The sequence below is a fragment of the Lissotriton helveticus genome, chromosome 5_1 (genome assembly GCF_964261635.1).
Source record: "Lissotriton helveticus chromosome 5_1, aLisHel1.1, whole genome shotgun sequence".
NCBI classification, from domain to species: domain Eukaryota; kingdom Metazoa; phylum Chordata; class Amphibia; order Caudata; family Salamandridae; genus Lissotriton; species Lissotriton helveticus.
The window spans coordinates 2,129,123,806-2,129,137,132 of NC_136065.1; the positions used below are offsets into that span (position 1 = coordinate 2,129,123,806).

General features: G+C 52.8%; 1 protein-coding gene across 4 annotated transcripts in view; it reads right to left on the minus strand.

Moving 5' to 3' along the window:
• ABL1 (ABL proto-oncogene 1, non-receptor tyrosine kinase) overlaps positions 1–13,327 on the minus strand; it is a 255,023-nt gene that overhangs the window by 69,488 nt on the left and 172,208 nt on the right. For 2 of the 4 annotated variants that reach the window (XM_078646211.1, XM_078646213.1), the window contains exons 2-3: positions 6,316–6,486; positions 5,025–5,320 (exon numbers count right to left, since the gene is read on the minus strand). In XM_078646211.1, coding sequence (XP_078502337.1) covers positions 5,025–5,320; positions 6,316–6,486 — 467 coding nt within the window. Of the gene's footprint in view, positions 1–5,024; positions 5,321–6,315; positions 6,490–13,327 lie in introns of all 4 variants that reach the window. The other 2 variants (XM_078646210.1, XM_078646212.1) reach the window with 1 other exon arrangement.

A 13,327-nucleotide genomic window follows, 5' to 3' on the forward strand; every position in this document is an offset into this window, starting at 1 on the left:
GTAGGACGCAGTACTCGTGGGTATGGGAAGGGCTCTGAATGTAGGACGCAGTACTCGTGGGTATGGGAAGGGCTCTGAATGTAGGACGCAGTACTCGTGGGTATGGGAAGGGCTCTGAACGCAGAACTCGTGGGTATGGGAAGGGCTCTGAATGTAGGACGCAGTACTCGTGGGTATGGGAAGGGCTCTGAATGTAGGACGCAGTACTCGTGGGTATGGGAAGGGTTCTGAATGTAGGACGCAGTACTCGTGGGTATGGGAAGGGTTCTGAATGTAGGACGCAGTACTCGTGGGTATGGGAAGGGCTCTGAACGCAGTACTCGTGGGTATGGGTAGGGCTCTGAATGTAGGACGCAGTACTCGTGGGTATGGGAAGGGCTCTGAATGTAGGACGCAGTACTCGTGGGTATGGGAAGGGCTCTGAATGTAGGACGCAGTACTCGTGGGTATGGGAAGGGCTCTGAATGTAGGACGCAGTACTCGTGGGTATGGGAAGGGTTCTGAACGCAGAACTCGTGGGTATGGGAAGGGCTCTGAATGCAGGAATCAGTACTCGTGGGTATGTTAAGGAGGGCACAAGATCCGTGAGGAAGTAAGGAAATGGTGGAGAAAGCATCGCTTGTAGGGTGGAAACTGCCTAAATAAACTGCGGCCTCAATTCTCCCATAAAGATAAAGCAGTTCTGTCTAAGTTAGTAGGATGTGGGGGTGCCACGGCTATGCTTGGGGGAGCCCCTTCAGGCAGAGTGTGACCCTTTACATGTGATACCCCTTTCAAGTCCCAGCAGCTGCCAGAACTCAGACAAGCAGGGGGGGGGGCGTCGCTTTCTGAGCAGCTGCACTTTAGAAAATGCGAATAATGAAGAATGTAAGTGAGGAATCCGAGGCATGCAGGCCGAAGGAGACACTGCGTGGAGGGCCTTCCAGGCATCCCTGGGCTCTGGGCTTCCTTCGGGTCAGACAACAGAGCAGGCTAGAAGGGCTGGGGCAGAGTCTCACACGTGTGCTCCAAGAGCTATAGGAGAAGCAAAGCGCTTTACACAGGAGCCAGACCGACAAGAGGGAGTGTGTGTGTGTGTGTGTGACTCAAGTGTTCAACCCCCGGACTTCCTACGTCCTACGGGCCCCTCAGCTGGGCTGTCTCTGAGAACAGCTGGACAGAAGGACGCTCAGTGTGGGGGTGAGTCAAGGACTGACACTCCCTGGATGGAGTGGGAGGAGCAAGGGGGGCCGAGAGAGTAAAGGGAATTCAGCTTAGGAGGCAGAGGAGCAACAATGGAATGGAGAGAGCATGAGTCAGGGCTTAATTTGAGACAGAGTTGCAAGTGGCCCCACCGGCACTCACTCTTAGGGCCCGGTACTTCTATTTCCTCATCAGACTTTGATCCAGAGAAAAACACACAAGGGGGGCGGAGAATTGCCGAAAAACTAAGAGTTATGAAAAACAGATTTGAAAGAGAGAAAAGAGTGAGGTATCCAGGGCTCGAGTCGGGGGTACACGCGGGTGGACGGCGTCCCCCCCACTCTTTTCACAGGGTGGACGCCGTCCCCCCTGCCAAGAAGCTGGGCCCCACAGAAATATGCTGAACGTGTCCCGGTGTAATTTTCACACACCGGACACGTTGAGCACGTGATGTCATGAGGTAATTTGCATATTGTCAGTCCCCCCACTTCTTTTTATAGGACTTGTGCCCTGGAAGTATCCCACTATGACTGTGGGTGGATGGGTTCACGCGCGCAAACCTGGCTTCGGTTTGCAACTGAATGCTCGTTTGGGAAGGAAGCCCTTTAAATAATGAAAGTTCATTCCAGAAATGTTGTGCCTCAAGATACAAGAGTGTGGAATGTAAACCGTGTGGCTAAGAACGACCAGTCCTGTGTCTATGATAGCAAAGTTAGCAACAGTTTAAAATCTCAAAGTATTTTGCGTGTTCCTGGAGTAGAACAGAGTGTACTGACAATGACTCTGTAACAAATCGTAGTAATAATGTCATGGTTCATAATAGTAATGTAACACCTGATTCTGGGTTCAATTCTGCAATATCTGATACATTTCCATCACGTGTCAAACACAGTGGATAGCCACGAATGCATTCAATTTGATTCAAAGAATTTGTAAGTTATTTAAGTCTGGGTTCTTTCCATTTCTGTTCAGTAAATGTAGGTAATGATTCTAAATGGAATTCTCTGTTATTATTCACGTCCCCTTTACCTTACAATGTTCTCCTTTAGAGCGCTGTGGGTTTTTCTCCTCTTCGCTATTTTTCCTATTAATACCAAAGAAGCGATGGGTCAGGGGGTGGGGCCCAGTGCCAGGGGGTGGCGCCCAGTGCCAGGGGGTGGCGCCCAGTGCCAGGGGGTGGCGCCCAGTGCCAGGGGGTGGGGCCCAGTGCCAGGGGGTGGGGCCCAGTGTCAGGGGGTGGAGCCCAGTGTCAGGGGGTGGAGATTAACCACACTGGTCTATGTAAACCACCTAAACAGCTTTTTGTCCTATCAACAGAAATTAGCCTCGTTTTCAACATTTCTGATCAAAACATTATTGCAGCAAGAAAATATATATATAATGTATGTCAGCGAGAATGGCCTGGTGGAGAACAATTTTAAGAAGGGGGAGAGAGTGATTGGAAGAAGAGCAGGATTAATGGGGGGAGGGGGTGGAAGCAACAGCAGGAAAGCAGACAGTGGTGTCAGAGCTGAATCATCTTATGCCATCTCCTTACCTACTCACTTCGTTGCAGCCAAGAGCCCAACAATGGAACTGAATGCAATGGCGGGCCGGCCTTCTTATGCACCATGAGTGCTCGAGACAACAAATGAGGGGTTAGAGATGGAAGAGGAGAGGCAGCTAGTTTAGACGGGTGAGACCTGAGTGACAGGGGATGGAAGAAGGGAGAAAGCAGCTCTGGAAGGACCTTCCAGAGGCTGCTTTGGAATGGCGTGGGATGGAAGAGGACAGCGAGAAGCTCTAGAGTGACAGGACCTGAAGGGCTGGGGAGAGGAGAAGAGGAGGAGCAGATCTGGAGTGGCAGGACGTGAGGGAGGGCGCATCGAAGAGCACAACATCCTTGACTCCTCCCAATCCGGCTTCAGAAAAAAACACAGTACGGAAACCACCCTCCTCGCCGCAACAGATAACATCCGTACCCTACTGGACAAAGGAGAAACCGCAGTCCTCATCCTCCTCGACCTCTCAGCGGCATTCGACACAGTCTCTCACCGCACCCTAATACACACAGACTCCACGACGCAGGGATTCAAGACAAGGCCCTCGACTGGATCCGCTCCTTCCTCTCCGGCAGAAGACAGCGGGTCAGACTACTCCCTTTCCTCTCAGACCCTCAGTCCTATGCTCTTCAACGTCTACATGGCTCCGCTCTCCCCCAGCGTCAGAACCTATGGGCTCAACATTGTGTCCTACGCAGACGACACCCAACTCATCCTCTCCCTGTCCAACAAACCTAACACCGCTAGACACAACTGTCAAGAAGGCATTGAAGCCGTCGCCAAATGGATGAAAAAAAGCTGCCTACAACTAAACACCAATAAAACGGAAGTACTCATCATGGGCCCAAACCCCGATGCCTGGAGCGACACCTGGTGGTCCCCGGCCCCCAGAAGCCTGCCCACCCCTTCGGACCACGCACGCAACCTGGGAATCATCCTGGAGTCAGAGCTCAAAACGGACCGCCAGATCAACTCAGTCTCAGCCTCCTGCTTCCACACCCTCCGCCTCCTACGTAAGACCTTCAAATGGATCCCCCTCGAACACAGAGAGACCGTAACTCACGCCCTGGTTCCCAGCAGGCACAACTACGGCAACGCACTATGCCGCAATAAACAAAAATCTCACCACAAGCTACAGAACATTGAAAATGCCGCTGCAAGACTGGCCCTCAACCTGCCAAGACACTGCCACATCTCCCAGCACCTGCGCACACTCCATTGGCTCCCCATCGAAGCTAGAGTCACCTTCAAGATGCTCACCCACACCCTCAAGGACCTCCACGACACCGGACCAGCATACCTGAACAGCCGACTCACGCACCCCAAAGGACCTTATGAGCAGCCCAGCTCTCCTACGCCGCACCAGAAAGACCAGATCGGGAGGCCACTCCTTCTCCTCTGCGCGGCCAGAACCTGGAACGACCTTCCGGTCCACCTCAGACAGATAACATTGCTCCCCATCTTCGCAAGAAACCTAAAAATCTGGCTCTTCGACAGACCCCCTCCTTGATGGACTGGAACCTGCGAATCCTCCCCTACCCCCCACCCCCACCGCCAACACCACCCAGCGCCTTGAGACCCGTACGGTGAGTATTCGCGCTTAACAAACACCTGATTTGATTTATACTACGTGTTCAGATACACTTATGATTGTTGTAAGAATGTTCATTTCTTTTTTTTTTCTATAGTGATTCTCCAAAGTGTTTTTTGACAAAATCCTTTGAGATGGTATTTTAGAGTTCAGGTTAGTAGTGGTACCATAAAAAAGCATAACTTGGCTTTTCTTGTAGCAAATGAATTACAGACTATATGACATACTTTTTAGTGACTATTTAATTTGCCTGTGTGTACCACACCACCCAGCTAGATTTACCGCTCTTCCGCAGTACCATACCACCCAGCACTATTTCTCGCTCTTCTGCAGTACCACCCCACCCAGATCTATTTCCCGCTCTTCTGCAGTACACACCACACCACCCAGCTCTATTTCCCGCTCTTCTGCAGTACCACCCCACCCAGATCTATTTCCCGCTCTTCTGCAGTACACACCACACCACCCAGCTCTATTTCCCGCTCTTCGGCAGTACACACCACACCACCAGCTCTATTTCCCGCTCTTCTGAAGTACCACACCCCCAAGCTCTAATTCCCGCTCTTCCGCAGTACCACACCACCCAGCTCTATTTCCCGCTCTTCTGCAGTACCACCTATCTCATTGTCCATTGGTCTCTTGCATTCTCAGGCACCGCCGCCCCTCTTTCACACACACCCGCCACCACAGGCACCGCCGAGATTCCTCACCTTTCCATCAGAGGCAGTGTTGATCCTGTAGTGGTAGACCCGTCCTTCGTATCGCAGTGATATGGACCGCTGCCCGGGGCAGCTTTCGCTCTCCCGCACCAAGAAACTGCCATTGATACCACTGCTCAGCAGGTACTCCGCCGCGTTACGCGACACCGGTCCATGGTACCACGAGTGCTTCTCTAAGCTGTTGACAGGGGTGATGTAGTTGCTAGGCACCCAACCCTGTCCGTTCTTGGTCTGTGCTTCACACCACTCTCCATTGTGGTTATAACCCAAGACACGAAGCTTTTCACCTGCAAAAGAATGAGATAGACTACTGGTTGGAAGAACTAGGATGCACTCCCAAGTCAGTGAGCTGAAGGCATATTGTGCCAATGCTCAGCACCTGCATACCCATGCCAGCTCGGACAAATGCATGGACATTGGTTCAAATTATGACTTGGAGGACAACTTTGACACGGCAAGGCAGAATCGGCTACCTGTCCATGTCATCGTCATGCCACTGTTTACTGTACGTGTAGCAGACATCTTCCTGCTATGTATAAGTGACCGCACTACCTCATGGCAGCTGCCCAAGAACTAGTTATCTCCTTTTTAGTATGTTCATGCACTAATGCATGTCCAACCGACTGCCCTGTTACCTTCGCAGCCGCCAGGCCCCTGAACTAGTGCATGTCCAACCCATTGCCCTGTTCCCTTCTCAGCCCGGCACCTCCATCACTAGTGCATGTCCAACCCATAGCCATGCTCCGTTCGCAGCTCCAGACACCTCCCCGACTAGTGCATGTCCAGCTCACCGCCCTCCTCTCTTCGCAGCCCCCCCAGACACCTCCCTGATTAGTGCATGTCCAGCCCACCGCCCTGCTCCCTTCGCAGACCCCTAGGCCACCTCCCTGACTAATGCATGTTCAACCCATCGCCCTGTTCACTTCTCAGGCCCCAAGGCCCTGCCTAGTGCATAGCCAACCCAACGCCCTGCTCACTTCGCAGACCCCCCCTGCCACCTCCCTGACTAATGCATGTCCAGTCCATTGCCCTGCTCACTTCTCAGGCCCACCAGCTACCTCCCTGACTAATGCATGTCCAGCCCACCGCCCTGCTCACTTCTCAGACCCACCTGCCACCTCCCTGACTAGTGCATGTCCAACACATCGCCCTGCTCCCTTCACAGACCCAGGTCACCTCTCTGACTAGTGCATGTCCACCACATCACCCTGTTCCCTTCGCAGCCCCAACCCATCGCCCTGCTCCCATTGCAGCCCGCTGGCCAGCTCCAGGCCACACTTACCTTTAGTGATGCTGAGGGTGTTATCCCCACTCGCCACAAAGTCATAGAGTGCAACAAAGAGGTTGGGGTCGTTCTCGCTGGGGCCAGAGAGGAGGTTCTCCTTGGAGTTCCAACGTGCGGCTTCACTCAGACCCTGAGGCTCAAAATCCGACCCGATTGGTCTCTGCAGGGCTTCTGGAGGAGAAGTTAAGAGGGAAGGAGGCAGGGAGTTGAAGATGGAAAGCAAGGAACAGGAGAGAGAAGAGAAGGAGAGCGCCATGGAGAGGAAACCGAGGTGGAGAGACAAACACAAGAGCACAAAAGCAAAGTCAAAAGAGGCGAGAGAAGAGTGAATGAGACACACGAGGAATAGAAACCATGGGCCAAAAGAATAGTTGAGATAAAGAAATACCACCAGGAAGAACAGATGGAGGAGGGGAAGAAAAGAAGAGAAGGAGAAAGAAACCATTAATAATCTTTTACATGGCAGGTGGTGCACTTTGTCATATTGACTGCAGAATAATAGTATTCAAGGTGCAGAACAGCAGCACAATACCCTAAGAAAGCATACATACCTGGAGCACTGCACTGCAAAGCTCCTTGAGTGCGCCCTGTACATGCCAACCTTCACACTACGTGTGCTCCATGGCGTACCAAGCAGCTCATGCAACAAACTTGTCCTCAACAAAATAAGAAGTGCCTTGAAGAAACTCAGACCTTGCTGGACTGAATCTGCTTCCATCTCAGGTGTATTCAAGAAGGAAACTTTCAACTGCCACACTCACTCACACACTCGCTCACACACTCGCTCACACACTCGCGCACACACTCGCGCACACACTCGCGCACACACTCGCGCACACACTCGCGCACACACTCGCGCACACACTCACAAACAATGACACTCCAGCCTTGCTGAGGACTGTCTCCTTCCAATTCATGTCTATCCAATATGCAAATGCCCCCTGCTGCCTGTCACACAAACAAAAACACACACACAAAGACCCCAGCCTTACAGAGAGTAGGGTCTTCTTCCTTTTCAAGACTACCCGAGATGCAAACTGCCACCTGCTGCCTATTACAAGTATCCAGCACGAACAGTGCCTGCTGCACGATACAAAAGTCTCCAGCACAAGCAGAGCCTGCTGCGCATTACAAGAGTCTCCAGCACAAGCAGTGCCTGCTGCGCATTACAAGAGTTTCCAGCACGAACAGTGCCTGATGCGCATTACAAGAGTCTCCAGCACGAACAGTGCCTGCTGCACGATACAAAAGTCTCCAGCACAAGCAGAGCCTGCTGCGCATTACAAGAGTCTCCAGCACAAGCAGTGTAGAGCGACCGTCCTGACCTGGTCAGAACCGGTCGCTCCACTCGCTCCTGAGCTGCCTGCTGTCGTTTCCACATTGCTCCGCCTGCTATTGTGTCTACGCTGATTAGCCTAATTTTGTTTCTAAATTGCTTTGCCTGGTATCGTATCCACACTGCCTTTGTGAGTCGCATCTGTGCCTGCCTGGTATCATTTCTACTTTGCTTTGCCTGGTATCGCTGCTTTGGTGGTTCGTGTCTGTGCCAGATTGTGCCCCCGATCCCGTCCTGCTTTGTTTTGGTGCCATTTGTTGTGCCTCTCCTGCTCCCCGCGGCCCCACCCCCGTTCCCTCCAGCATCTCCGGACCTCGCAACCCCGCTCCCGCCTCCCAGCTGCTCCTCCCTCCCTCCGCCCCCCTCCGCTCTCCACTTATGGCAGAGTCGCATACGCGCAGCGTTCACGCGCAGCGTGCGTGCCGTAGGCGCGCCAAAGACAAGCCCGTCTACGCCCGTCCACGCCTGGACCGCGCCCAGCGCCAGACCCCCTGGATCCCGCAAACTCCACCCCTCCCGCCGAACTTACGACGCCGCAACCCTCACTGCACTCAACACCGGCCGCCTCCACGACTGCCACCAAGCCGCCCCAGGCCGTAACCATGGACCCTTCACCTGCCAATCCTGCAAGTTCTGCTGCATCAGGACCCACTCTACAACCACAAACGAAAAAACGGAGCTCCAAGAACAACCACCTGAAGTGCATCCTGCTCAACACCCGCTCGGTCCACAGACACGCCATTGAACTATGGAACCTACTCGACACCACTTCACCGGACGTCGCCTTTCTCACGGAAACCTGGATGAAGGCCTCTTCAGCACCCCACATCGCCATAGCCATCCCGGACGAATACAAGATCATCCGAAGAGACCGCATCAACCAAACAGGAGGAGGCATCGCCATCGTCCACAAGAACACCATCCGCATCTCGACCAACTCAGACGACACCCTCATAGCCACCGAACACCTCCACTTCCAGATACACACCGACCCCAAGACCACACTCAGAGGCACCCTCATTTACAGACCCCCAGGACCCCGCACACAATTCAGCGAAGACATTGCTGACTTTGTTAGCCCACACGCCCTCCCCTCCGATGACTACATTCTCCTAGGGGACCTCAACTTCCACCTGGAGAATAACAACGACAACAACACCACCACCCTGCTGGAGAACCTCGCAAACCTCGGACTCAAACAACTGGTGAACACCCCCACCCACTACGCCGGACACACGCTCGACCCAATCTTCTCCTCCAGCAAGCACATCTCCTTCAATCACACCACGGGGCTCCACTGGACGGACCACAGCTGCGTCCACTTCAGCTTCAGAAAGACCACGACCCACCACCACCCGCAACAGGTTCCCCGCAGAAACTGGAACAAAATTACCACCGACCAGCTCACCACATCTCTGAACCAAAACCCTCCGCCATATCAACGGACCCTAATCAAGCAGCCATCAATCTCGAACAGTGGATCACCCACTGCGCTAACGAACTAGCACCCTTGAAAAACCATTCCAACAAGCCAGGAAGCAAAAAAGCCTCCTGGTTCAACGACGACCTCAAGAAATCCAAAAAGAACTGCCGCACCCTCGAGAAAGCCTGGCGAAAAAACCCAACCACTGACAACATGACGGCCCTCAAGAACACCACCCGCAAACACCACCAGCTGATCCGCACCACCAAGAAATCTACATTCAAGGATCGACTACACAACAACGCCCACAACAGCAAGGAACTCTTCAGCATTGTCAAAGAGCTCACCAATCCCAGCGCCGGCAACAACGACATCACTCCCTCTCAAGACCTCTGCGATTCTCTAGCCTCGTTCTTCCACAGCAAGATCGTAGACATACATAACAGCTTCGGCGACCAGCCCACTCCCCTCACAACTGAACCGAAGCCTCCCACCACCACCCTCCGCGCCTGGACCCCAATCAGCACCGATGACACCATCTGCCTGATGAACTCCATCCACTCCGGATCGCCAACCGACCCATGCCCCCATCACATCTTCAACAAGGCCGACTCCGTCATCGCACCCCAACTCCGGGACATCATCAACTGCTCCTTCAACACCGCTACCTTCCCAGAAAGCTGGAAACATGCCGAGCTCAGCGCCCTCCTGAAGAAACCTACAGCAGACCCCAGCGAACTTAAGAACTACCGCCCCATCTCGCTCCTCCCGTTCCCCACCAAAGTCATAGAGAAGACCGTCAGTCAGCTCGCCGCCTTCCTTGAGTCTAACAACTCCCTCGACCCCTCACAATCTGGCTTCCGAGCCAACCACAGCACCGAAACCGCCCTCATCGCAGCCACAGACGACATCCGGACACTGCTCGACAACGGGGAAACTGCGGCCCTCATCCTCCTGGACCTTTCCGCAGCGTTCGACACGGTCTGCCACCGCACACTTGTACAACGCCTCAGGAACGTCGGGATACAAGATAAGGCATTGGATTGGATCATCTCTTTCCTCGCCGGGAGAACCCAGAGAGTCCGCCTCCCCCTTTCAGATCAGAGGCCACCGAAGTCATATGCGGCGTTCCACAAGGATCATCGCTCAGCCCCACCCTCTTCAACGTCTACATGAGTCCCCTCGCATCCATCGCACGCCAACACAACCTCAACATCATCTCCTACGCAGACGACACCCAGCTGATCCTCTCCCTTACCAAAGACTCAACCACCGCCAAAACCAACCTACACGAAGGGATGAAAGACGTAGCCGAATGGATGAAGAACAGCCGCCTAAAACTGAACTCCAACAAGACGGAAGTACTCATACTAGGATCATCCCCCTCTGCCTGGGACGACTCATGGTGGCCCCCGGCCCTAGGCAGCGCACCCAAACCAAAGGACCATGCTCGCAACTTGGGATTCATCCTAGACTCCTCCCTCTCGATGACCAGACAAGTCAACGCCGTCTCATCATCATGTTTTAACATCCTACGCATGCTCCGAAAGATCTTTCGATGGATCCCCACCGAAACAAGGAAGACGGTCACCCAAGCACTTGTCACCAGCCGACTGGACTACGGAAACACCCTCTACGCCGGAACCACAGCCAAGATTGCAGAAAAGACTTCAACCCATTCAAAACGCCTCCGCTCGACTCATCCTAGACATACCTCGCCACAACCACATATCCGGTCAACTGAGAGACCTGCACTGGCTCCCCGTCAACAAGAGAATCACGTTCCGTCTCCTCACCCACGCACACAAGGCCCTCCACGATCTAGGACCTAGATACCTCGACACTCGCCTAACCTTTTACACCCCCACCCGCCAACTACGTTCGTCCAACCAAGCCCTCGCCACAATTCCACGCATTCGAAAAGTCACCATGGGAGGAAGATCCTTCTCCTACTTGGCGGCCAAGACCTGGAACTCCCTCCCCACCCACCTCCGTCTCACACAGAACCACCTCTCCTTCAGAAAGCAACTCAAAACCTGGCTGTTTGATCAGTAGCGAACCCCTCTTCCTTAAGCGCCTTGAGACCCTCTGGGTGAGTAGCACGCCATACAAATTTCTGACTTGACTTGCCTGATGCGCATTACAAGAGTTTCCAGCACAAGCAGAGCCTGCTGAGCATTACAAGAGTCTCCATCACGAACCGTGCCTGATGCGCATTACTAGAGTCTCCAGCACGAACAGTGCCTGCTGCACAATACAAAAGTCTCCAGCACAAGCAGAGCCTGCTGCGCATTACAAGAGTCTCCAGCACAAGCAGAGGCTGCTGCGCATTACAAGAGTCTCCAGCACGAACAGAGCCTGATGCCCATTACAAGAGTCTCCAGCACAAGCAGAGCCTGCTGCGCATTACAAGAGTCTCCAGCACGAACAGTGCCTGATGCGCATTACAAGAGTCTCCAGCACAAGCAGAGCCTGCTGCGCATTACAAGAGTCTCCAGCACAAACAGTGCCTGATGCACATTACAAGAGTCTCCAGCACGAACAGTGCCTGCTGCACAATACAAAAGTCTCCAGCACAAGCAGAGCCTGCTGAGCATTACAAGAGTCTCCAGCACGAACAGTGCCTGATGCGTATTACAAGAGTCTCCAGCACAAGCAGAGCCTGCTGCGCATTACCAGAGTCTCCAGCACGAACAGTGCCTGATGCGCATTACAAGAGTCTCCAGCACAAGCAGAGCCTGCTGCGCATTACAAGAGTCTCCAGCACGAACAGTGCCTGATGCGCATTACAAGAGTCTCCAGCACAAGCAGAGCCTGCTGCGCATTACAAGAGTCTCCAGCACGAACAGTGCCTGATGCGCATTACAAGAGTCTCCAGCACAAGCAGAGCCTGCTGCGCATTACAAGAGTCTCCAGCACGAACAGTGCCTGATGCGCATTACAAGAGTCTCCAGCACAAGCAGAGCCTGCTGCGCATTACAAGAGTCTCCAGCACGAACAGTGCCTGATGCGCATTACAAGAGTCTCCAGCACAAACAGTGCCTGATGCGCATTACAAGAGTCTCCAGAACAAGCAGTGCCTGCTGCACATTACAAGAGTCTCCAGCACAAGCAGTGCCTGCTGCACATTACAAGAGTCTCCAGCACAAGCAGTGCCTGCTGCGCATTACAAGAGTCTCCAGCGCAAGCAGAGCCTGCTGCGCATTACAAGAGTCTCCAGCACGAACAGTGCCTGATGCACATTAGACCTGTCCCCAGGATGAACAGTGCCTGCTGCACATTACAAGAGTCTCCAGCATGAATAGCGTTTCACTTTCTGGAAACAACTGCAAACACCAGCAGGGGCAGACTGCGGCCTAAAACACAGAGCTGGAGGCAGAGGGAATAGATGCAAGCTAGTCTGGGCAATACTCGGCTACACACACACACACACACTTGCTCATAAGGTAGGGCAGTTGCTTCGTGTGCTCGCTGTACCTGTGTTGGATTTTATTTTTGTCCATACTCAAACCATGGCATAAATTGTTTCACCACTTATAGTCTGTGTTTCTAGCACATGAAAAATAAATCCCACTCACGCCATGCCATGTCTGTGGCATGATGTGGGCTACACTTGCCATGTGCTGCAGTCTGGTGCATCCGCGGGCCAGTCCGCAAGCCGGACCCACACACTCATTCATATCAATGGCTACGAAGGCCTCTGAGTGGAGAACTATCAGGACGGTCACAGTCCTCTCATACGTACACAGCAGAGCCAGTGTTTCAGACCCTGAAGCTCTCATCTAGGGTGGCCAACTTACTGCCACAGGTGCAAATTCAGGACGGTCAGTGTAAAAATTCAGGACAAAGGGTCAAAATTTGGGACCAACAATTCTGAACAAAAGGTCAAAATTCAGGACTAAAATTTGGGACAAAACATACTTTTTACAGACACTTTAGAGGAGGTCGCACAATAATATATAAGTACATAGACGCTCAAAGTAAGTGCAAGTCAAAATAATTTTATACAAGGTTGAGACAATGGTGCACTTCACAGTTTTTCAGTCTGCACGCAGTTTGCAAAGCCCTTTCTGCTATCAAGATTTGTGCTAATGTAACAAAGAAAGAGCATTTTGAGTATTTGTATGTTGAAATCTGACTTAAATGTACAATGGAAACGCTTTTAGTTATTTTATTTTTATTTTCTCCAGCATGGTGCCAAGACAAAAGCAGAATGCCTTGCCACAGTCTGATGCAGGAGAAGGCACACC